This window comes from Camelus dromedarius, chromosome 2 (genome assembly GCF_036321535.1).
Source record: "Camelus dromedarius isolate mCamDro1 chromosome 2, mCamDro1.pat, whole genome shotgun sequence".
NCBI classification, from domain to species: domain Eukaryota; kingdom Metazoa; phylum Chordata; class Mammalia; order Artiodactyla; family Camelidae; genus Camelus; species Camelus dromedarius.
Window position 1 is genome coordinate 6,184,345 of NC_087437.1, and position 27,432 is coordinate 6,211,776.

The 27,432-nt window shown below is 35.6% G+C and overlaps 1 protein-coding gene across 7 annotated transcripts in view; it reads right to left on the reverse strand.

Moving 5' to 3' along the window:
• TBC1D5 (TBC1 domain family member 5) overlaps window positions 1-27,432 on the reverse strand; it is a 498,316-nt gene that overhangs the window by 232,297 nt on the left and 238,587 nt on the right. For all 7 annotated transcript variants that reach the window (XM_064490964.1, XM_064490965.1, XM_031470042.2 and 4 more), the window contains one exon: window positions 14,814-14,883. In XM_064490964.1, the coding sequence (XP_064347034.1) occupies window positions 14,814-14,883 (70 nt within the window). The remainder of the gene's footprint in view (window positions 1-14,813; window positions 14,884-27,432) is intronic.

Here is a 27,432-nt window from a genome sequence, read left to right on the forward strand (position 1 = left end):
ATATGAACCATGGACTATACTGCTGAACTCAGGGAAAGGCCTGGGAACAGAATAGTAAGCATTGAGGAGTCAGTAGGGGAATTTTTCAGTTTAATTAACAAAAATAAAGGAACGGTAGTTGCTAAACTTTGTCTTACAGAACAACAACGAAAAAAGGCTCCAACAGCAAAAATCTAGCAATGATGCTTTTTAAATGCTAAAAAAATCCATTTATGATATATATAATATTTTAGGTAAATCACTTTTAACTCCTCTAACACCTTTCCTGGGAGGGTATATTTTTAACCCCTCTTTCTGAATGACAAAGCTGAGGCCCAGAAACATTATATAAGTTGTCAAGAGTGAAAAGGAAGGAGAATTAGGAAACGCCTCTTCCTGGATAACATGGAGACAACACTAGAGGGAACATGATAGTCCATACATCAAAGGACAAAAATGGCCTCTGGCAACAAGGCGGATAGGAATGCGACTTTATATCTTCCTCACATTTGCAGTTTTTGAACATTAAGGCCAAAGGTACAGAGATAAGTTTTCACCAGTTGGGCTGAGAAGGTAAGTCAACAAATACTGAGAGTGGTTAAGAACGCAGGGGACACTTGAGTGCATAACTGCCTCCAATGGAACAAACAGGTTAGAGACCAGGGTCGTAAAAACTGCTGACAAGGCACTAGTGCCATCTAGTGGCAACTAATCTGCACTGCAGGCACCCAGTCCCTGGAAACCAGCACCTAAGCAAGGAGAGGCAGAAACTGGCTGCTTCATTTCCCCTGCCAATGTAATGGATTAGTCATGGCTGCTGTGGAAGCACTGTGTTGAGGAGGACTCTGAGCCCATCTCTGTGCTCCTCAGAGAAGAACATTCATTGGCCAAGAGTGCTGCAATCATTTCTAAGTGAGTAGAATTAATTTTTGCAGCACCAACTGATGCCTTCCCGCTAAGAAGACCTATTTAGGTAGTTAAGCCTCTTGCAGTTTTGTTTTTTTTTTAACATGGAAATCAACTAGAATATGCAGTGAATAAATACAGCTTATAATCATAAAGAGATATCTTTCTAATTATATATTTTAATGTAGTATTTTCCCAAGATATGCACATAAAATTAGAATGCAACTAGTTAGCACTTTCTAAATTTAATTGTTTAAATACTTTTGTAACCTAAATAATGCATAAATGACATGGCAATTCTGGAAAAAAATATTTCTGAATCGTCCCAAATGAAGATATAATAGAGAAAACAAGTTCATATTGTATATTTTATATGATGCTTTCTACCCCATTTTCTGGCTTTATTTAGACAGGGGACAATGTCTCTGTGGAGCTAACTTAAAAAAGCTAGGCCACTACAGTAACTGAGAAGAACCCAGAGACTCCCTACAGCTGGTACCGAGGATCTCTGATACCTGGTTAAGACAGCTGCTTCGGCTGTTACTGATGAAGTTGCTCCGTGGAGCAGAGGAGGGTTCATCCCACAGGAAAGGTCAGTAAGTCCCGGTAGGTGGGGCTGGGGGGTATGCCGGGGGCGGGTGGTACAGGAGCTCTCAGAGATGGCCCTGTGGTTTCCAAGGTCGGCCTGTCAACCGTGGTCATCTCGTTTTTGAGATGTGGCTAGAGCAACAGCAGAACTAAAGGCCAGGCCAAAGGAATGTGGCCTGTAAGCGGGGTAAGACCAGAGTTAGATGCATAGGATATGTGGAAGGTGGAGAAGCACCTTCCAAGCAAAAAAAACTACACCTGATGCAAAAAGGTTTAAACAATTTTATAATCCTGAAGTGCATGCCAATATTTGAAAAGACTGCCATGTTAATTACAATCACATTTGCTTTACTGAATGCAAAGGGAAAAGGACACAAGAAATTTTTAAGGCTGTATAGAAATATATTAGGGAAAGATTTCTATTAATGAAAGGACTGTACCACGATTCCAATATTCCACCTAAAAGAGCATGAGACTTTATACCGTTTTAAAGGTATGATTTTTAAAATACTATTCAAATAGAACAAGGAACATGTAAACTTAAAAATCAATGGAAATATGAGAAGTGTAAATTAGGGATGTCAGCATCAGACTGTAAAGTGTGGCACCAGATCTGGGTAAGCTACAACATTAGGACTGCAGGTGCCAAGATCAACCAGATAAACACTGATGTTATCTATAATTACCTCATTTTTAGCTTAAATCACAGGTAATGAGGGAACTCAGAGACTCTAAAAGGCAATTAGAAACTGTACTGGCTTTTTTGCTTCCTGTATCAGGAATTTTTAAAAACTTACTTTTATTTAAAGCTCTTTTTTCCTCCATAATGAAACATCAGGGCACATTACTTATACATATATAAATACATATAAAAACACCTCACAATTACAAGCTTAAAATGGATTTCTTCGTCTTTCTAGGTGAGATATGTTCTCATGTAATGAGGCTCCACTGAGACAAAGGCAACAAATAGCTCACTGTGTGGTGGTTTGTTAAAATTAATTTATGATGATGTTTTGATTTGGGTTTGGATTTAACTGTGAACTGAGAAATCACAAGCTTTCACCTGAATATCCACAAGGACACAGAAAACTGAGCAACGGTGCTGGACTGTCGGCTAGAATATTCTTTTAATTTTTAAAAAATGTATTATTTTCTTAAAATTACAGTGTTTAAGAGCTCCTAAATTCAGAGTCATTTTAAAGTAGGTAAACTCAGCAAATGAGCGTTGAGAAAAGAAATAAGACAAGCTGTATCACAAGGTTATAAAAAATTAAGCACATAATAAAGGTCCTTATATTACTAATCAAAGGATCAAGCATTTAGAAATGAGGTGAGCAAAGGACCTGGACCAGACAATCTCCATGAAGCTGTCTGAAATGAATGTGTTCTATAGCCCACGGCTTACTGATGTTTCTGACATAATCAGTAGGTAAGAAAGCCCCCTCTTTGAGACACCTCCGCGGGGCCCTCCCCACCTCCTTCGCCCCCAGCCTGCCCTTGTTGCCGGGGTATTAGTGCTGACTAGCATGCATGGACTTCATATCTTATCCTCTATATGATAAACACTTTACCACACATCTATAATGTAAACGATACTGCAAGGGAAGTATTTATAGCATGGAAAACAATTTATTTTCTAGTAATTTAGAAACAAAGCATTTATTTACCAAAATCTCATATTCTAATTAAAGGGCAATCCTTCCCCTTAAACCGTGTTTTCCAAGACCGGGTTGACTTGTAGGGAATTACACCTACAGAAATACATGTACTTTTGAAACAAATATTTTCTCTTAAAAAGATTTAAGTGGATTATATTTTAACTGAATCCATTCGACAACCTCTAAATCAGCACTGTGTGACAGAACTTTCTGAGATGACAGAAATGTTCTCTATTTGACTGTCCAATATGATAATCACTAATCACATATAGCTATGAAGCAGCTGAAACATGGCTATAGCACAACTGAAAAATGACATATTTTATTTTATTTTAATTAATTTAAACCTAAATTTAAATAGCCTCATGTTGCCAGTGGTTCCTATATTGGACAGTGAAACTCAAAGTGTTTTAAGGATGATAAACCATTCATATATACATCCAACTGTAACGGTTCAACAGATATAAAGATGGACACATGAGAGTCACAGTGTCAGCAGGGAAAGCAGACAGATACACGCTGAAAGTTAAACAATGCAAGTGGTTATGAAATCAAGTGGTTACATCTCTGAGAGATGTAACACAGTATAAAATTAACTCTAAGTAAAATCAGATATCCATGTAAAAGTGTTTTTTTCCCTTTTCTTAGTTTTTGAATCTTATCTCATGGCCTGTCACCGTCTGTTTCTGTCTCCAGCACCACCACCCACTGCCCCCTGCTTCCTTTCACCTCTCTCTCTCTCTCACACACACACACATACACACGTAAAAGTTAGAAAAGCAAATCTTTAGTGATGACAGTGACACACCAGAAATGATCAATGCTGGAAAGAATCAGACCTGAGACTTGGACCACGAGCATCATATAACCATACTTGGCAATGAGTGGCTCATACATACAGGAAATGGTAATTTAAAATGAGGATCAGTGGGCCATGTGATAAAATAAACTCTAGTTTAAGGTCAATTTGTACTTTATCGACTTTATAATTTGTCTGGATTAACATACCTGGGAAAACAATTTTACATGGGCCCCTGAAAAAGTAAGGAAATACCCCCACCGCAGGGTGACTAGAAAACAGCATTCGTTTATAGTTAAAAAGGAAACAATGCACTAATTTAAAAAACCCATGCTCAAATATCCAATTTACCCATCATGGTGAAAGGCCTATGTATGCCCTGTAAGTGATTTTCTCAACACAAACGATGTTCAGAGTATCAAAATGTTTCTAAGACTTCAAGGAATTTTACTCCAGATGTGATATATGTTTGGAAAATGCATGGCTATTTGCTCCTACATCAGATGACTTCACTTGCTTGGCTTCTGGAGTTTTCCATCCTGCTTTTTAGTGGCATTTCCCTCACGGCCATCACTGTCAGGCTACCAGCGACTGATTCGTAAAATGACGGCCTATTAGCTTTTAGAAATCTGAAATCTGTACCCTTCTATCGCTTGCTCTGTTTGTCTTTTTTAAAAATAAAGACAACAAACACAACTTTAAACCATCATACATTCTAGCCTATTTCAACAACATAAACCATCATAACCTTTTTTAATTTAAAAAAAAAAGAGAGAAGTAAGACTAAGTGAAAGCAGAGTCAGAGCTGGAAGGCTTTCCTGGGACTACAGCTCCCTCAGTGAGCAAACTTGCTGGCTACTCTAATATTCTCCCCTGCTTTCTAAGTTTCTGATTATATCCTCCTTGGCTGAAGCTATTTGAAATCCGACCTACGTAACTGGTATGTTACCGCATTTCCACAGAAAGGGGGAAAATCCCCTTTTCTTGACACTGGACCCCGTGGAGACCCTGAAATGAAGCCCACAGGCTGCTTCCCACGCAGGCCTGAACATCAGGGTGAGTCGTGTTTCTCTTTCTGATTTTTAAAAACAGCTGCTCAGCATCACGGTGGAAGATAAGCCGTTTTCCCGTGACCTCCTCGCCCAGATTAAATTATGCTTCATAAAAAGTCCTGTGTTAATAAGCAGAAGTATTCTCCACTGCTGGAATCTTATATGATTTGCAAGTTCATCAACTTCAAAAGAACCCAAATCTAGTCCTGATTTTATAAAAGACCTTTTGTTATTTTGCTATTTGCTATTCTGTTAATTCATACACTCAATAATTCAGATGTTCCCAAATGAATGCCACAAAAATTTAATTATATGACCACAGAGATCTTCATAATGAACGCGAGTGACATGTTTTCATCGAGTTGTTGCATGGAATGCTACTGTAAGACTGAAAATTAGCACCATGAGAAAAGTTTCATTTTACAACAGAACTTTAAAAAATATTATAATTAGGAATGGCACCTAGAGAGACAGAGGCAGGAAAATGGGGTCCCTCCTCTGGAAGCAGGTTCCGTCAGCGGCTCAGGTGGCAGTGGGAGACAGGGTTGGGTGTTAAAAATGCCAAATAGACCACTCTGGCTTTATTTTATCCTACTCCCCCAACCTTCCCCCAAATCTCTCAGGAGGAAAAAAAATTGTCCCCATTCAACTTACAAAGTCAGAAAAGAAGGGAGAGACGCAGGCTCTGGGGGTGGCCCTGTGCGAGGTGGGGGAGGGGCGGGCAGGCAAGCAGCAGTGGTCACTTTGGAGATTACAAATGTATCACTGCGAACTGAACCAAATCCAGACATCAGAAGTCTGTGCCCGGTTCAAGGGCAGTAGTGCTCTGACACTTGAGGGAGATTTAAGATCTAGAAGCACACTGAAAACTGGAGTGAGGTTAAGAGATGGTGTTCAACCACCCTGTCTTGCTTCACATGGGCTCAGAGGCTCGGGCATGTCATCTGGACTGCTTTTCTCATCTGAACAAGTAGCTTGAAATACAGTCTTTGCAGCTCCTTGAGTATGTCACCCAGACTAAGTAGTTCTGCATCTATCTCAGAACATGGCATCTACAATCATGGAATGAAAACTATGCCCATATGTTCCGACGATACTAGGACTTCTTTTAAATTTCAAATACTCTCTCATTAGCAGGCTATTTTTTATTCCATAGCTGCTTTATTGATTTTCCCCTTATTTCTAGGCACATAATATTCATCCTCAATTGTATCATTATCAACTATTTCATATAATTTTGTGCAATTTAAAGACTCACATTTTCAACTCCCAGTTAAAATTTCTGATCACTGATTTAAATATATCAAGCATCTATGATATACTGAAATTGAAAACTTCAATACTGTCAAAACAGCAGTTCCTGCAAAGTAACAACACTGCCACAATGAAACAGATGTGTGTAAACACCCATGTTGTATGAGCTTGTGATTGACAGATGTAAGGCCAGTCAAATCTACCAAGAACCCCAAGGGACGCACTGCCAGAGCTTGTTCATACTGTTCACCTCATGGAAAACCCTTGTTCCTCTGGTATGTCCAGCAAACCTGTCTTCTTCCCAACCACTAACCACCCTCAATTTTAACTAGCCTGTCTGGTATCCCCTAGATCTTGGTCAGAGTCCCCACTGTAACACCAGTCATCATCTGTGGTGGTCGCTTCCATGTTTGTCTCCTCTCCCAGCTCAGGAGTGCGCCAAGGGCAGGGTGTGTGATTTGTCTGGCTTTGGGTCTGGCACGCTGGCTGCCAGTAATGGGTGTACAGTAGAGATCTGCAGGTGACCGAAGATAGGTTAGCTCTCTTAAACAACAATAAATTGTCATATATATATAATACATATATAACACATAACACATATAATATAATACATATGTATTATACATACATATGTGTACACACATATATATATATGCATATATAAAAACAAATGTCAGGAAGGTACTTGTGAAAGCTCTGGATTAGTAATAAATGAAAAAATAGGATTACTAATCACTGCCCCTTCCCTCAAAAGGCAAGGCAATCTGATACAGGAAACAGACAAATATTGAAAATCCATTTTTCTTAAAATATTCTATGAAAATTCCACTCTTCAACTATATCTTTGAGACAACAAATTGTCCATCAAATCATAAACCAGAAATTAAGCATTACACACGCTAACTACATAAATATAAAGGAGATCTATAAGTCGATAAATAAGCATGCTATTTGTAAAATGTTTCAAGAGATTTATAACTTTCCACTTTTAAACTCTAATTCTATGCATTATTTTCTCAAAGTATAGATCCAGTAACACACTTCAATATTACTGACCAACTATTTAATTAAATCTACTTCAGTGCCATCCCTACAAAGTGCCGCCTGCTGACACACGTCACATAGTGACAGAGGGGCTGCCGGGGTTGTCCACCAGGAGCACCAGGGCAGACAGACGTTCTTCCAGGGGAAGGGTCTCTCCTGCCAACTGACTCATGGCAGCTTTATCCTCCCATTTCAAATGTATGCCTGTCTTTTCAAAGATAAACATTTACACAGCCTTGGTTGACTGAAGCTTGCAGCTGACTTTGTAAATAAACAAATAGGAAAAAAATTTTCCCCAAAGCCTGTCTACAGATAATAAAAAGGGCTTGAAGGGGCTTGTGAAGGAAAAGAACTCACACTGTAACATGTGTGCTCTGGTCAGTCTGGGTTATGTTAATTTGTGGATATAAATGCAAGCAAACCCGTTAATTATTTAAACAAAAGGTTGTGTATTTCCAGAGCCTGAAGTGATTAATAATTAGTTCAGACAGGTTATACATTACAGAGAAACGTAGCTACTGACCAGTTCTAGGACCATAAAAATAATAAAGCTACTTCAAGAAGATATATTTATCATTCAAATGTGATTTTTTTTCCTTCTCTCAAATGTGGCTCCATTATGGAGGTAAGAAGAAAAAGTAATATTCTGATTCTGGTGTCCAGAAAATACAAAAGTTACACATTTTGTGCTCTCTGAAATTATCATTTAACTATAAAAGTTGTGGTGCTACTTGGGCAAATGTGAAAACAAGAACTAAGAAAATCTGATGATCAGTTGGTGGGGCTGAATAGAAATCTATAATCTACAGATAACTGTACGACTGTAGAGCTGACCTTTTATAGATAACTGTACATCTGCTCCCTAAATACTCACTTATTGCCACTTTAGAAGTGTACAGAATTTTTAAAATACTTTTCTGAGACAAAGGACAACTTTGTTAGGTGAAAAAATCATTTAAAACTCAAAGGAAATGTTAGAAAAGAGAGAAAGAAAAAAACTAGGATTTGCTCCCTCCTATGTGTTAGGTGACTGCGCCGGGGCTCCGCACATTTGTAGGTGTGCGCCCTACAAGTCTGTGACACAGGAGCTGGTAAAACTCCGGTTTTACAACTGAGCTAACCAGGACTTGGGGAGGTTAATCACTTTACCTAAGGTCACACAGTCAGTAAGTGGTGGAGCTAACACGTAAACTTTAGTCTGTCTTATTTCTCTCTGTGTGCTTTTCCCAAACTGTTTCCCTAAATCATGTATTTATTCTTAAGAACTTAAAGAGTTGGTGTCATAAAATTACATAGGTTCTCAACAAAATACAGGCAACACATCCAACTGAGGAAAGCATTATTCTAAGAATCAGCAAAGAAACCCTAATTCTAGGTCCTCCTTTTTCATCTATTTACTAAGCTATGTCCTGGAAAAATAATTAAAATGGCCAGGCCATAGGAACCTAGGATGAGTGGGTGGAGAAGGAGCAGGACACGGAACGCAGGCTGGTCTCTCTTTCCTGTAGTAAGTGCTGTGGACTGAACGTGGCCCCCAAATTCATATTTTGAATCCTGGCATCCAGTGTGATAGTGTTTGGGAGTGCAGCCTTTGGGAGGTGATTAGGTCACCAGGGCTGAGCCCTAATGAATGGGATCAATGCTCTTACGGAAGAGGACTCCAGAGAGCTCGCGTGCCCCTCAGCCATGGGAGAACACGGTTAAAAGACTCCATCTAGGAACCAGGAAGTGGGCTCCATCATACACCAAATCCGCCAGCATCCTCACCTGGAACCTCCCAGCCTCTAGAACTGTGAGAAGTAAATTTCTGTTGTTTATAAGCCACCCCGTCTCTGGTATTTTGTTATAGCAGCTGGAACAAATTAACACAGTATAACGTTCAGCAATTAAATTGATTCTATGATTCCATATTCTTAAAAATAACAGATTAACAAATGTATATCATTCTAAAAGTATAACCAGAACCCAGATTTCTAAATTTTAAATCCAAAATATGCTTTTGCCCTATTATCTCTAATATTCTGAGCCACTGCTTCATTGTTATTTCAAGAGACAGAGGACACTCTTACATGCAAATGGGGGAAGGAAAAGGTATTACACTAAACATAAATGTAAACGATGTAAAGTTATTTCCCACATTCTCCCAAATTATTCATTACATGTAAATAGGATATATAACAGCTTTGTGATAAAACCTGAAGCCTAATTTTTTAAATTTCCTCAATGACTTAAGAAAGTTCAAATTAATGTATTTTTTCTTATTCAGGAAATGACAACTTTTAAATTCAAAAAGGTAAACCAACAACATTGATTGACTGATTGATTGCAGGGGGAGGTAATTAGGTTATTTACTAATATTATTATTTTTTCTTTAATGGAGATACTGGGGATTGAACCCAGGACCTCATGCATGCTAAGCCTGCATTCTACCACCTGAGCTATACCTTCCCCCCTGAGAATTCTTAAAATCTTTTTACTAACTTCAACATCCTTTGACTCTGTGGGCTATAGAACATACCGTATTGAAAAAGGGAGGCAACTTTGGGAGCTCTGATCAACATCAAGAAATTTTATCACCAGTACTTTGGAGCCAAAGTGGCTTTTTATTTTCTTTCCTTAAAGAGAAAATAAAATATATGAAGGGGAAAGCTCCCCTTACTACTTCAACAAAAGTTCTTTTGAATTATGTAATTTGGTCTTTCTTTAGAGGAAAAAAACTAAGAAACCAAAAAGTATGAATATAACTTAATTAAAAAAAATAATGTATAGTTTGTGAGCATTTAGGACTAAAACATTTTCAAGGCTCAAATCACCCCATTATGCCACTTAGAGGATTTCCTAATTCAAACGACACATGTAAGTATTTTACAATCCTTTTTTGCATCCAACTACCTATGTTTTTAAATTCAACATCAGGGTTTCTGACTAAATTATCACAATTTTGGTTTAAGGGTTAAGACTTTGAACAACCACTGGTCATTATTATTTTGAACTGTCTCTTGAAGTCAACATTTAATTTCAAGTACTACTTGAAAATTATCCAGTTGTCAAAAATCCAGAAGACAGTACACTTTTCCTAATGGCACAGCTTGGAAAATACACTCAGAAATGGTACTGTGTGAAATTAAATTGTAAAAATAATTAGGGTCAGCTAGGTGATTTACCACTGTATATACAGAATCTAGAAAATCAGAGTTAAATATACAAATTTATTTAAAAATAATCTACAATGATTTATATTCTACCCTATGCCATTTATACAGTGCTAAGATGTCTGAAATTTAAGCACTATTGTGAGTTTCCCAGTGAATGCCAATAACTGGTCAGAGTTTTCTCTTACCTATTAAACCAACAGATTTGAACATGAATTTGTGGCTACATAAACACAACCTAAATCTTATCAAAAATGAGGCAAAAACGAAGTTATTTTCTGTATTGGTAATTATAACATTTTGCTTTAAAAAGCATTACATTGACTCAAAAACCATACAGACTTCCAAATGAACTTTTGCAGAATATCATAATTGGATCAATAAAGATATTTAGAAACAGAGGGTAAAAAAGGGAAAGTTTAAAAATGTTCACCTTCAATTTATTTCATAGGTCACTGTTATCCCATCTAATAAGATAATTAAAAACATGCAAGCAGCTGGTACTACAGCTAAACAGATTAATGTAATAGTCTGTAGTCATATGTGCTGGCAAGGGGCTCGCCTCTTTGGAGAGGAGAAGGTCAGCTGCCCTTGGGGAGGGGAGGGGGGAGAGGGAGCAGTCCCTCCACCAAAGGGCCAGGTGCTGCAGTCCCTAAGTTAAACGTCCACTGCCAGCTGTGCGTCGGCAACTCCTTCTTTCACACTCAGCACCAGTCTCTCAGTTTTCATGGTTAAATAAGACACAGAGAAAGCTCATTTCATCTAACAGAAAACATTAACATGGGTCTTTAAAATGCACAAGGTAGACTGCATAAACCAGTAATATCTTCTCAGTTTTTATAATCTTTCCACTTTAATGCAACATCTGCAAATGAGTTGGGAGATAAATAATCAAATTTTAACAAAAACTTCCACAACAAAATCTAGGCTATCACCCAGGCATCACGGAATGACCACACTGGTGCCTTAGGAGTTAAATGCAGCTGGGCTCTATCTGAATCAATGAAGCAAAACCACAAACCCGAAGTAAAACCTCCTAGACTATGAACAACAAGTCTGTGAGCGTGAGGCACATAAAGCTATAGTTAGGGTCCATCGATTGTAAATTTCAGAATTTGCCAAAATTCCAAAAACCCTCCTCTGAACTTACACCAGTACTAACACATCTCCCTTCTCTCTCTACTGGGTGTGTGCGTCTGTTACACGGGGAGCCTGGAACACAACAGCAGAGGCTGAGAGCTCCAAGCCTCGCGTGGCGCTTGTCTCAGCCCCCTCTCTGCTAACAGACAACAGTTATTTTCCTGTAAGACATTTTGTGTTTAAGTCTTCCTTTTGGTGTCTCTACTAGCACAGTGTAAAACAAATTCTACGTGTCAGAAGATGAACGGTGATGACGGTGATGATGGCATTGACTGGAAGACAAAAGCAGCTCATACTTACTGGGCATTTGCCACATGGCATTATCCCATTAACTCCTTGAAGCAAGTGTGATTTATCGCCCTCACGCTTGAGGTGAGGAAACTAAGACTTGTCCAAAGTCTCTGGGGTCAGACATGCACCAACTCACTATGTTTAGATATTATTACCAAACAAAACCAGAAACAACAGAAAGCAGAGACTGTCCTCTTAAAACTGACATCTGAGACCACAATAATGTAAGCAAATAATGGGAAGAATACAGATTTAGGGGACCAGTTCAAGACTGGATTCAAAAGTTAATAAAGCCTCGGCCTGTACCAGGGTGCACACAAAGATGGAGGCAAAAAATTGCTGATTTCCATGAGGGGAACACAAAGAACTACCAATAAAAACGCATGGTTTTGCATTCAGATTTTCAAAAGGCTTCATTTTATACAATTCTATCAGTCTTTACAACAGCTGTGACAAGGAAGCAGGTCGGACACTACGATGTCCACTTTACAGATGACAGAGTAAAGCCAGTCACTATCGCAGACACAAGCAGACCAGCCTGAGTGTGTTAGTGCCCGGCCGACAGCCAGAACTGTCTGTGGAGAAAGGTCAGGATTTCCGAGGCGGTCTAAACAGTACAAACGTAGATCTGTTAGGCTAAAGGATATTTGAGGGTTGGAACATTCATATTTTTCTAATAACCTATTTCTAGTTGATTTAAAAGAGCTATGATAGTAACAGAACAAATTTTCATTTTCAAAACTGAATTTCACTGACACTTCTTGTGGCCATTTTAGTGTGATTCTGCAACTATTCCTGGCTTTTATTGGTTGACCTTATATGAAAATATGCCCTAGAGCTGTGCTGCTATGAATTCTGCATTTAACCCAAGTGTCAGATTCACAAGTAAGCTCATTATATTGTAAGAGCTATTGCCTACTGAGTAGAAAAATATTCATTTCACACCTTAAATACTATAATACTATTTAATAACAGCATTGGCCTGCCAACTATTAAAAGCTCATTTTTATATACTGTACTACCTGAGCTTTTTATCTTGCCTTTTTAATTACAACAATATAGTAATATCTTAACATTACAACACTGACAGGCATTGATTAAAACTATATTAGTTAACAACATTAGTATTTATTGTGCAAAGTTGTATTAGGAGTTTGCTTCAAAGTACAATTATCATTCAATAATACTAAGATACTTTAATCTTCAAACTACTCAAGAACAAAACAAACTACAAGATAATACTGTGCCTTCACACTGACACATTTCTCTTAACTTTATATTATATCCATTATTTGTTATCATTAGCTAAACTACAATGTAATTGTGAAATATAATTTACCAACAAAATTTATATATACATGAGGATTTTCCTTCCTTTGAAATACACCTTTATTTTCCTTTTGTCTTGGGATTTTTTAAAATTGTATTTATATCTAATGCTATTTCCACCATGCATTTCACATATTATCACATTAGCATTCCTCAGTTACATGCCAAACATGAGCATTTATTTAAATATCTCTTAAATTCACCTTTTGTTGTTGTTGGGATCAACATGTTCAGATAGAGGATTCCACCTATTACTTAGTATGTGAAATTCCAAGCTTTCTCCTGCACTTCCGCACTAAGAGAGGGCTCCAGAGCACTCTAACCCTTAGCAGGTAGGACGGGTGCAGAAAACATGACGACAGCACACGAGCCTCGCTGCCGCGGTAATGCCCTTCTACAACACCACGGGAACGTAGCCTCTTGTAGCACCCGTGACTCTTGAATGACTGATTATTTCTAAAGACCCCAAATGGCATAAAATAAAGATGTCAAGCATCTCAATTACCATCTCATTTCTGGAATTCATAAACAAATTGTAAAAACTTTCACAATGACTGCATTCTTGTTAAGTGCTTCGTGTGTATAAGGCCCTACTGTAGATGTTAGAAGCTTGCCTGGGAGCTGAAGGAACAAATGATGTAGTTCCAATCATGTATATAGAATGTACAGTCAAGAATATAAAGAATCTAAGCACAAATTCCATATTTATGATACAAAAGAAGGAATTACAGCTTAATATTCAAATGTTTCCAAGTGAAGAGTGGTTCCTGCATATATTTTACAGCATCAATATGCAAGTATCAGAACTTATTAACCATAAGGACAACGTACTCCATCAAAGGATTTCTTCAAGAATCTGCACTGCTACCTACAACACCAAAAGGTGTTATTACTGAATCTGTACTTTATTCTCCCTAAAAGAAAACAATCCAGTTCTTATATCACTTTGGTTCAGCAGGTGGATTTCAAATACTACTGGAAGTACTTTAATATTTCCACTTCCAAGGTTTCCCTGTTAAGAAGATACAAAATCCAGAAACGTTTACTCAAGCAAATTCAAGTTACATAGAGAATATTAACAAATGACTAGATAAGATGCATGTTTTCTTAATGAGTGTATCCTTTTTAAAAATTGCTAATTGAGATGTAACTGCCCTGTTTGCTGAGGAGTCAAACAGGATATTAACAAACAGCCCTTAACATAAGCATGGATTACACTTCAGACTCTCTCAGATGCTCATAAGCAGATACTCTGTATTATCAGGAAACTTAGGCAAACAAAGGAAGCCTTTAGTACCATAAGAGAGATACGGAAAAACAAAAACAAAAATGCATTATGATGAAGCTTAATACTACATGTGCATTCATTCCAATTATCTTGCTATAGGATAACAACAGATATTTACAGTGAGTCCATTTACTCAAGAACTAAGAATTGTTATATTTCCCCCTACTCAATAAGCTTGCAGAACAACTGCGTAACACAATATTCTTTGCATTTGTCGTATTTTTAAAGCACAGATTACAGGTCCTCACTAGTCTGAGATCAGAATCCTCTAAGATTAGGTATCTTGTACATTATCTTGTAATATTATGTATCTATGCATTCATCACCTACCTATAGGAATTAAAAGTCCCATCAGAATCTAAAGTAGAACTTGCTCTTCTTCCATTTTTATTTGAATCTCCTGGAAAAAAAATTTAGAAACACTGAAATAATGGAGATTATGAAACTGCGTATTTCAGTTGAAAAGTTACTGTGACAGGTCCATGCAGTACACTGAGTCCAAAAACATATACCACTTACCCTTTACCCCTCCCCCAAATATCTTTTGTAATCAGAACCTTTAAGCAAAAAATTCATTTTGATGCTAAAATATAGGCTACCACCACCACTCCAACTTGGACAGCACTACACCACAGTAACTGCTAACAGGAACAAATGAAGTATATAGTACAGCCATTTTCTTCTTCTGAATCGCAGACAAAACCAAAATTTATAAACCATTTAATCATACACTAATGTTTACAAACAGAGCGCAACTTTTATCAGCGACCAAGTCACCCATCCTGTCCACTGCTGGAGCAGGCAGAGAGCAGACCTGGAATGTTTTCCCGGCCCGGCCCTCCACGCTCTAGGAACTTGGCCAGCAGACAGGGAGAACAGAGAGCTGCCTGGAGAGGGGGTGATCAACAGTGCCTTCCAGCGAGCTTTTAATACACCTTCAAAATCTTCCCCAAACTTTTATGTTTTAACTGTGGGCAAAAGTTCAGAAATTTAAAAAAATTGAAAAAAAAAAACCAAAAAAACTCAACATCAAAAGGTATTTCTTCCTCATGCAGTAATATCAAACTTTTAGGGAAAAAACATTTGCACTTGAGCCTATTCAAAAAATTAGATTGAGAACAAATTCTACCTATCAGTTTAAAGATCACAGAATAAAAATACATTTGCTAAAGAAGTTAAAAAAATGTTTACCAATGACACAAAATATTCTTATTGAAGGAAATTTAATTTTAGCTTAAATTTTAAAATATGTACTTCAAAGTGTACTTTTTATGAAACCATAGTCTACTACTACTAAACACATCATTTATTCTCAGAAACAAATTAAACAGACCAGAATCTGATTACATTTTATACTAATTCCTGTTATGTAACTTTCAAACATCAGGTTATATTCACTTTTGTGATATTTAAAGCCTAATAATTTAATGATTTATCCAATTTTAACTTATACTTTTAATCCATTCTGAACATTCTAAGGTACCACTGGAGATCATCACAGTGGTCTTGTTAAGTCAAATAGCAATTACACAGCTTTCAGTTTAGAGATGAAATTATTTTTAATTATTGAATATAGCATTTAAGGTACCATACTTATATGATTATGCTGCTCATTAAAGGGTTATTGAAAGCTAAAATGTAATTTTAATGACAGTTACCTATTTTTCTTTGCACATTTTATAGTTGACAGATTAGTCAAGAATGTCGGCTCTCTTCAAAATCTTTGCAGCTGCACACAAGTGTTTAGAAGAAGGAGAACTGGTCTGAACCCACTTAACTAACTTTTAAGTCTACTCTTTCTTCAAAATATACTTTAAGGTGTTTTTTTTTCATTAAACAAAAACCCTAAAATGGATTACAGTATTGGAAAATGTTGCCAAATTCTATAGAAGAAAATAATCCAAAACACTTAAATGTTTAAGATCAACCTCGTTGAATATATTTTGTTAATTCTTGGAAAACATGGGTACCATAAGATAACTCAAACAACATATTTCATTTTCCTTTTTAAAAAATTAATGGTATTATCATAAAGAAATGAAAAAGATTTCAGGAAAAATAGTCTCTGCCTTGCTAAGTGAAAATTTCCTACAACACATGTTATTTAACAGCTTGCAGACGTTTCCTGTGAAACGTTCCATAATCAGCATAGAATAAGTACTATATCATAGGTTTAAAATACGAGCTTTCCTTCTCCTTAAAACTAAAGATTATGATTACTTAAATATACAAAAATCTCACCTCTCACCAACAGAGTATCTCTTGCCCTCTGCTGATATTTATCATATCAACTGTAAAATATTTCAAAATTAAGACACTTCCAGTTTTTTAAACAACTAGGTTTTGCCATCAAAATATATTACAAAGGTTTTCTTCATTTTATACCTGTTTGGAAATGAATATATCACGTTGAATGTAACCTTCAAAGATGGTAATAAGGAAAAAAAGCAGTTTTACTTTCTCAAAAACATACCGAATAAGGAATACAACTGTTTCTCTAAACGATATTAGAGAGAAGATTTCAGAGTTTGCTATACGGGGAAAAGGTAATAAAGTTTTGAAGTGGGAAAAACTGCTTTGTTCCTTCAATCCTCTAGTTGAAATTAATTATAGCAAATGTTTATGAAAACATCTGTTCCTTACAGTTATAAATTCTTAATTTTAGTATGGATGATCCCAGACTCTTATTTTGGAAGGAAACTATCTGACAATTGAAAGGTTTTCAAAAGAACAGACAGAATTTGTAATTCTAGAAAACTGTATACACAGGGTGCTATGTCCTGTATAGATTTTCATTTTTGTGTGTGAAATACTTGGAGGGGCTTAAAATTGGTATCTAGGAAAAATCAAAGACAAACACAAGGTCTCATTTTTCATTTAAGCTGTTATGCAATAAAAAACATATCTGTATCATGAGAAAAAATAACTAAGAATTAAAAACAAATGCTACTTTACTATCAATCTAATCTGGAGGTAAGTATAATAAACTAAGTATTAATTTTATCAGAGATTTTAGTTAGTCTAATATAGTCATGGAAAGGTGTGTGTGGTATTCCCCCAAAATAACAACAGAGGGTGCAAGAGAGTTTAATATGATGTGTTTAGTTGCTGTTCTGATTACTGAACCAAGTTGTCAACTGTAACTGTAACAAGGATGCATAGGTTATTTTCAAATCTCTCTTTCTCACAACCACACACACACACATTATTAATTTCACACAAAGACCTTTAAATGATCAAACAGCACAAATACTTAAAAATGTTTTAAGACAACAGTCTTTCACTTGGTTGAAAAGTAATTTAACAATAGACTAAATTTTAAAAAGACAATTGTGATTTTAAAGGTAGTTGATACTTAACGTAAACTAATCAATAAAATAAACTGGATATATTTATTGAGTAATTTAAAATACATACATAAATTATATACAATATATAATACAAATTTTATATGTCACTATGTATATGCATAACATTGTATAACATATATATTTATAGGGACAGTTCATCAATTACTTTTAACTGCTACAGTCTGAAATTTACATAACACATTCATTTCTCATTAGTTGGTAAGTAACTTTGTAAAATAAGTTCATAACATTCACAATTAAAGTAAGTTGGCTGGTTTGAAAAAAATATGCTCATAGCTATATTGTTTTTAATGAAGATACAAAGAGCATAGTATTTTCCATTAGTATTTCCCCAAATACATGTACCTAACTTACTAAGCCACTAATATGTATAATGGTGACTTAAATTTCAAAAATAGGATAAATTAAATTTGGACTCCTTTTCGGTGTTTACTGCAGTCATGTCTAGCTAAGGGCATTTACAGTATCTATCTGTGCATGTTGAAATCATGCTAAATGAAGGTTTACAATAGATTTCTATAGTGCTTTTCATGCACAAACATCTGCTTCATGAAGGGAGAACAAGATTTTAAACTAGGTTAGGTTAAAAACAGCTAGAATAATGCTATAATTAAACACACCTACTTAACTGTGCCTTCACTTTACACATAAATAAATCAAGTTTAAAAGTATCATATCATACTAGGTATGAATTCTGAAAAGTACTACATAATAAAAAAAAGGTTGATCTCTGAATTTAGAGAAATGTCATCAAGTGTGTGTGATGAATATTTAATAGTAAGAGGGAGAAATATTTGGTTCAAACTAAGTTGAAAACAAAGCTATAGGTAGCCATATTTTAGCTGTGACAGGATAATATGGCATAAATGAATAGTGTGAACACCTAAAACCTTTTGTGTCTTTAAATGAATGAGGATTACTACTGAAATGTTTTAGATAAATTTAAAATCCCACTCAAAGTGAAGGATGCAAAAAAAGCTATCAATTAAGTACATTCATGTGTTGATACAGTTAAAGCAAAGCACAGTGAGTAACTCAGCATTGTCTATGAAGACAGTAGCCACAAAGGATATTTATTACCTCATTTCAGGAATCACGTAAACAACAGTCTCCCTGGGCTAATTATTTATGCTAAAAATCTAGGACCACCTATTAGGTCTAAGAGCCAGTGCTCAAGTACACACAAGAAATTTGTTTACTTAATAATTTTTCGTGTTCTCTTAATTATTGTTAATTTATCTATATTCTAATGATTTAAAGGCCATATTTAGTTCTCTAAATAATATTTTCAAGTTATTAACTTAGATAATGAAACTCAGATGTAAAACAAATACATAGGAGCAATTTTAAATAAATAACATTTCAAGTGTACAATTTTAATTTAGGAAGATAATACTTATTAATTCCGTTAAATTATCAACAGAATTCTTCTTAAAAAGAAAGCAGAGTGACATCAGCAGAGTGGCAGAATATACAACTCCAAATTCTTATCCTCCCACAGAAATACAGAAAAACAAGAAGTTACTGTCAGAACCAACTATCTAATAGCTCTGGAAAATAGTCAAAGATTTACAAAAACCAAATGAACCAAGAAAAAGGCAACCTGAAAGCTCTGTGGGGCTTTGACTTGCTTGCTCTGCCCTCTCCCTAGCCAGAGCGTCAGCCGTCCTGAAGAAGGAAGCGAGTTCCCAGAGGGGGAGAACAGTACCTGGTTCCAGAGGGGGCAAAGCGGACTGTACGTGCACAGTATTGTGTAAATCAGTTCTAACTTTTTAGGAGCTACCTGAAGAACTGATATAAGACATTTGTTTCTTTTTCATCTAACTTAAAAAAAAAAAAGGAAGAAAGAAAGAAAAAAAAAAAGAAGAAAGAAAAAAAAAAGAAGAAAGGAAAAAAAAGGAAGAAAGAAAAAAAAAAAAGGAAGAAAGGAAAAAAAAAAAAAGGTGGACATTGCTCTTGAACACACTGCAAGTCAATCTGAGAGCCAGCAGATGCCTGGGGCAAAAGGTTACAACTGAAACATAAAACAGACCGCCTACGGCCTGGGAGAAAAAGCTAGTGAGAGTTTCTTTGAGAAATCAGCACATTCAAAAGCACCCACGTATACAGGGGAATGTAAAAGGCCATGCACACGCCCAGAGCAAGATGCACCGTGATACAGAAACGGAGAAGACGAAAAGTTTCCACCTGAAGCTGACCACAAGGGCAAGTGCAAGCCTGGCTACATGAGGAAGGCTGCTGCAGCACAGAGCCAATCTGCAAAGACAAGGAGAGGTTCTGGGTTTTGTTGGTCTTTTAGCAACTGGCATTCAAAAATCTCTGTCAAAATCCTAGATGAACACAATTTAAGAAATAAAGACTTCAGTGACTACATATGTCAAAGAGTAAGTATTTGCAAAAATAAAAAAAAATTTCAGGAAAATAAACAAATTGACTGAAACAGTCTTCAAGAATATAAAAAACAGCAAACCCTAGAGAAGGGGATAATCTGATTTCTACAGTTACCAAATCATAATATTCCAATATCAAGTTGTCAACAAAACAATATCATGAAACATACAGAGAAACAGGAAGCATGGCTCAGCAGCTCATCAAAGAAACAAAAATAAATTGACAGAAACTATCCTTGAGAAATATAAAAACTGGATTTACTAGACAAATATTTTTAAACAACTGTCTTAAGGATGTTCAAAAAGGAAAAACAAAAACATGGACCAAAAAAGGAAACAAATCATGCAGAGAATAAATTAACAGAATGAGACTATCAATAAAGAGGTAGAAATTAAAGAGGAAATAGAATTTCTGGAGCTGAAATATTCAATCACTGAACTGAAAAATTCACTAGAGAAGTTCAACAACAGGTGTGAGCAGGCAGAAGACAGAAATAACAAACCTGAACACAGGACAATTGAAATTATAAAGTCTGAGGAGCAAAAAGAGGGGGAAAAAATGAAGAAAAGTGAAAAGAGCCTAAGAGACCTGTGTGACACCATCAAGCACATTAACATATGTATTATGAGAGTCTGAAAGATAGGAAAGAAGCAGAAAGAAAATCTGAAGAAATAATGGCTGAAAACTTCCCAAATTTGATGAAAGAAAAAAAAATTTACAAACCCAAGAAGTTAATTTAACTTTAGGTAGGATTAACTCAGAGACTTACAACCATTATAAGCAAACTGTTCAAAAACGAAAACAAAGAGACAGTCCTAAAAGAAGCAATAAAGAAGTACTTTGTCACAACAGTGACAATAATTAAGTAACCCTCAGTAGATTAAAAGCAGATTCCTCATCAGATAATATGCAGGCCAAAAGAGCAGGATGATACATACATATTAAAGCGCTTTTTAAAAAAAGGCAATCAACCAGCAATCTTATCTCTATCAAAATACTCCTTTGAAAATTAGTGAGAAGTTAGGGCATTCCTAGAAACACAAAAAATGAGACGAGAAATGCTTTTAAAGGAAAGTTAACAGCAGTCTTTCAGATTGAAAGGAAAGAACAGTAGACAGTAACTCCAAGCTGTGGGAAGAAGTAAAGCTCTCTGCTAAAGGCAAATATGTGAGCACGTGTAAAGCCACTATTATGTATTTAAGCTTTGTAATGTCACACTTTGATTCCTACAGGATATAAAAAATAAACAGAAAAAAATTATAAATCGCTACTACTGAGCAACAATGTATAAAAATGTAATTTATGATACAACATAAAAAGGGAAAAGGACAGAGCAGTATGAAAGCAGATCTCTTCTACAGAATTAAGTTTGGTTATCAACTTGAAGTAGATTGTTAACAATTTAGAATTTACATGTAATCTCTATGATAACCACAAAGAACATACCTAAAAAAAATTACACAGTAGGAATGAGAAGGGAACCCAAATGGTCACTACAAAAACAAACAAGCCAATGAAAAAACACTAATGGAGGAAATGAGAAGAAATAGGGTCTAAAAGATACAGAAAACAATAGCAAAATGGCAGAAATAAGTTCTTTCTTATCAGAAGTTACTTTAAATGTAACTGGATTAAAGTTTCCAAATAAAAGACAGAGATTAGCAAAAAAGGATTTAAAAAAACCCATGATGCAACTATATGCCGTCTACAAGAGACTCACTTAAGAACCAAAGTAAAAATATGGAAAAGATATTTCATATAAAAATAAACCAATAAAGAGATACTGTGGCTATACCAATATTAGACAAAACAGACTTGAAGTCAAAAACTTTTTTTTTGACAAAGAAGGACCTTATATATTGATAAAAGTCAATCCATGAAGAAGATACAATGATTACAAACATATATGTAGCAAACAACAGAACATGAAAATATATGAAGCAAATATCAACAGAACTGAAGGGAGAGATAGAAGGTTCTACCATAAAAGTTGCCAGAACATCTAGACAGAAGATCAGTAAGGAAACAGAGGACTTGAACAAGACTGTAAACCAACTAGACCTAACAGACATACACACAACACTCCAGCAGACAACAATAGAATATGCAATCTTCTCAGATGCACATGGAACATTCTCTAGGACATCCCATATGTTAAGCCATAAAACAAGTCTCAATATATTTAAAAAGACAAATCATGCAAAATATCTCCTCTGACTGCAATGGAATAAAGAGAGAAGTCAATTACTGAAGGAAAACTGGAAAATTCTCAAGTATAAGACATGTGTATCTAAAGAAGGAAAGACAGACAGATATATAAATAAGTGGGTAGGGTCTGTATGAAGACAAGAGTGGTTGTAAATTTTAAGAAAAAAAAATGCTGCCAATGATCTCTGATTAAACTTTAATTTCCAGGAAAAAAACACTTAATGAACTGGTAAAATTAAACTGTCACATTCTTTGTAATGAAATTGTGAAGTAGAAGCATTATAGCAATGGGATTAAAAGCTACAGCTCAGGCAGGATGCACCTGAGTACATGCTCCACCATTTACTTACCCTGTTACTTAATTGTTCAATAGCTCAGTTTCCTCATCTATAAAATGAGGATGGTAACAGTTTCCACCACAAAGCGTGGTTAGGACGATTAGGTAAGTGCAAATAAAGAGCTTAGTACAGCATATGGTACAATATAAGTCCTCAATAAATGTTAGTATCATTTTTATGAATGTTTTAATCAGTGAATGTGTTTAAAATACTGGGTCCAGTGAAGGACTAAAAGTAGAAGTCTATTAGTTCTATGTAAAGAGAATAACTTACTCATAATTTAAATAACTGAAAATTATCTCTTCTTAGTAATTAGAAAATAGTATTTCTGATAAAATGTATAATTAACAAAGGTTTATTCCATGAATTTTACAACACTGTGCAAGATTCGTGGTACACTTTTAACATCCTTCCTGATCATGATCATACCAAACACTGAATATGATATAAAGAGAGTGGAGAAATAGCAGAATTAAATACAGTTAAGAGCCTTGAGATATAAAGCCATCTAATCCATGAGCTTAATCTATCAATCTATCAATTTATCTATTTAATTATCTATATCTTTTTGGTATTGATAAAATGTAGATAAATAAAGAACTAAAACTATAGTCAATCTAGTAATAAACTAAAACTATCAGTCATAGAATATTATACAGTATTACACACACATCAGAATAAAATGAGCTTTAAGAAGAATTCACTAATGATTCTGAGACTGAATGGAAACGAGGCCTAATTCCAAACGTAATCACAAGTGCAACTACCCAACTTAGGTTAACATGTGATAACACACAAATGCAAGTATTTCTATTTATTATGATTGTCATTTCTGGGCATACTGTCACCTCTCCAGGCATTCTATGGACTTAAAGCTGCCAGATGTCTCAGGAAGAAACAAAGTAGACCAAGAATCAATCAAATAAAGAGGATTCCAAGGCAAAATTAATCTCTCTGGGTCCCTACCATCCACATCTACAGCAAAGAGGAAAAGGACCAGATGAGACCTAGCTCATGAACATGCTGGGTGAACATCCAGATCACCTGGGGACAGGTATTGTGTGTGGTGTGTTTGTGGGAAAGAGATAGAAAAAAAGGATGAGACTGAGATAACTGGGTAGGGGTCCAGGATGCTCTATTTTTTAGAAGGTTTCCTAGATTACTGTGACAACCCAGAAGTCTTTCCCAGTACAAAATAAACTGTTACGGTGCTAAAAGTGACAATCTCTTGTTGAAGGCAATTTAATTTGCCCCAAATAGAATGTCATTTTTGCCATTATTTACAATGAACAATCAGTGCAGCATAATCTTTGATCACATTTTCCAACAGTAGTAGTGGACTGCTTTGAGCTATGCCAATTCTGAACATGACCCTAATATGATCAGTCGCATTACTGGTTATTGGGAGAGGGTGAAGAATGGAGATGCCAAGCAGAACACTGCTATTTGGCCTGTGTGGTCCTCCTGTGGACCACTTGGGTCTCAAAAGCACCTTCCTACAAAAGAGTTACATAATGCCAATGCTTTAATTTAGACAACGACACAGTTACAGGAAGCAGATAAACAACAAAATAAATTTTAAAAAGAGCTTCCTCAGAAGTAAATGTGGACAAAGAATATCTGAAAATATTTCTTTAAAACTTGGAGAAAGAGTATCACGGCCAAGGATGATTATTATGTGATTTGCCCTTTGACACACTTTTTCTCTTAACAAAAATACAAATAATAATTTGGTTTAAATTTTGACTGATATTTTTAGATTTGCTACTAGTTTTACACAAGTTTTAATGAAAAATCTCACATCTACATACAAACAAACAAACAGAAATACAGTAGCTTTACAAAGAGAATCTAACTGATACCCGTGGAACTCTAAACCTGACATTAAATTACCTGTTCAGTGACCAAATAATATAGCAAAAATAATGTACGTATTATTTACTAAATAAAATAGAGTACACCTGCTATTCAAGTCCTACTTCATTTTCTATAAACTTTTCACAAAATAACCACAGAATGTGTATTAATTATTCTTTCTTCAATATATAAAAAAAGGAAGTATCTTTTTCTACAATACAGGTATCTTTGAGCAACTCTCATTTTCACCATTGATTACAATCAATGCTAGAACCTTTAAGATTGTTTAACATCAAATGGACAAGACTTCATAAAATGTAAAGACACCATTAACCCCAAGTACTTAACTTTAGACAGTTAATATTAAATATCTCCCTTTTGGTATAAAAAAATTAAAGTGGGAACTAGTTGAAGCATATAAATTACTATCCAAAAACTAGGGCCAATCATCCCATTTATGGCTGTAAAATGATAGCTAACTGAATAACTTCTTATATCAAAAATCTACCTAAAAAACATAATGAGCATTTTAACTATAAAGGCCTAAGACTCAGATGAAGAACCAAGTGTGAATATTCTCAGACATATCTTTAGTTTTAAAAACGATTTACTGAACTAAATTACATTAAAATATAGTAATATAAAATCCTCAAATACAATATCAAAAATGTTCAAGTGTTTACATTTCTGTCAAATAAAAATATTCATAAGTATTTAAATTGATCCATAAAAATGTTTTATTTCATAAATTATTTTGTTGACATTAAACAATTGTTGTGTAGTGTCAAGTGTAGAATCACTAAAACATGATTTTTAAAGAAAAATTCTAAATATATAAATTGGTTTCTATTTATCATCCTATGATAAAAGCCTAATGATTTATTAGTAGAGATAATTTTTTAAACCTAATAACTAAAAACATGTTAAAAAAAAGGTGACTCCTTTAAATTTGCTATGAATGTGTAACATACAAAACTCAAATATCTTTTTAGAGTATTAAAAATACCATTTAAAGTAGTTATTTATTAAGCATTTTATCCAAACCAACAAATTTAGTTATCCAGACAAATGGTAAATGGGCCTAGTTAACAAACACATTTACATACTAATTCAAACTTCTAGTCATGCACTTGGATCATGTGATAGCTTTTCTAATTTTTTTATTTTCAGTAATCATCTATTAAACACCTCCTGTATTTTAGCACTAGGATATAGTAGAAAGCAATCCAAACCCATCCCTGACATCCTAGAGCTGAAAGTTCAGCAGAGGAGACGGACGGTCAAAGCGTTGTACAATGACAACTTTCAAAACTATTACAGAAGAAAGTCACACAGCTTACTGCACAATGACATATGAGAGAGGAGGGGTCATGGACCAAAAAGAACATGAAGAGCACTCCACTAGAGGTCTGCATGCACCAAGAGTCTTCGACGGTCATGCCAAAAATTCTGGAAGATGAACAGGAAGTCAGTGAAAGAAGGGTTTTAAGAAGTAGAACACGATAACGTCTGCAGCTTTTAAAAGAGCACTTGAACTTCAGGGAGGAAGCAATTTGAAGGTGGGTGTAGGGGGAAGAAGAGTGGATCGGGGGAGACTGAATAAGAAGCCTGCATACTCCAAGGTAAAAAATGATGACAGAAGAGCCGTACTGATGATTCTGTTCTTATGCCATCTAAAGTATAGCAGTTTACCATTTTTAAAGCTCACTGATACATCTGCTGAGAGGCTACTGTGTGCCACGCACTGTTCTAGGATGGGGCGGGGGCAGGGGGAAAAACAAGAAAAGACATTTATAACAAATAAATTGAGATAATCATAAAAGCTGAAAAAGAAAATACAACAGAAGAATGTGATGTTCAGTCACTGGGAGAGGGTGCTCTCTGCAGGGAGAGGTCATTTCTGACAAGATTCTACTTACAAGAAAAAACATAGCCATGAGAACATCTACGGGAAAGGGCACACCGTGCAAATGTCCTACAGCAGAAATGGGCGTGTGTGTGTGTGTGTGTGTGTGTTGGGGGGGCCAGGGAGGCTGGAGGGCTGGGAGGAGAGAAATAGGAGACAGGTCTGTGGAACAAGTAGGCGCCACAGAACTTGGGGTTTTCTAGGGAAGAAGTCTAGATTTTATACATATAATGAGAAGCCACCATAAAGTTTCCAAATGATGAAAAAGATATCTATTTCATGTTTGGATTATTTGAGCTGCCACGTGAAGATTAGACTGGAGGGGAGGGGCAAGATCAAAGCTAAGAGATCAGCTAGCGTCTGGATCTGATAAAATAGAGACAATGGCATAATTAATTAATGCTAAGACACTCTAAACGAGGATCTGAAAATTGAAATCTTTCAAAATAATTTGAAATTATTTCCATGGTAAGAAAATAAATAATTGTGTTCCTAATATTTTATTTCCATATATAATTATCTTAATTTGATTATTAATAATTATTTATTTTATAAGCAGCTTTCTACACAGATCAGTAATTAACTTGGTTTCTAAATAAGACTGACATCTGCATTACTCACAAAAATAGAGGAAACAGTAGGACAGCACATCATGGATTACAGTAGGATTTCCAGTCCCATTCAACATGGAGGACCACTGCAAGCCTCTCTCTCCTGCTGACTACAACTAAAAACTCAGGGCAAAGTACAAAAAGCAACTTCTTGAGGGCTCTGAAAAGTAAACAACAGCAGGCATATTGGATAAGGGAGTCAAAAATACAGTGGAGTGGCGGTGAGTTTTCTGTTTTATTTTTGTTTTTCCCCCTTTCATATCCTAG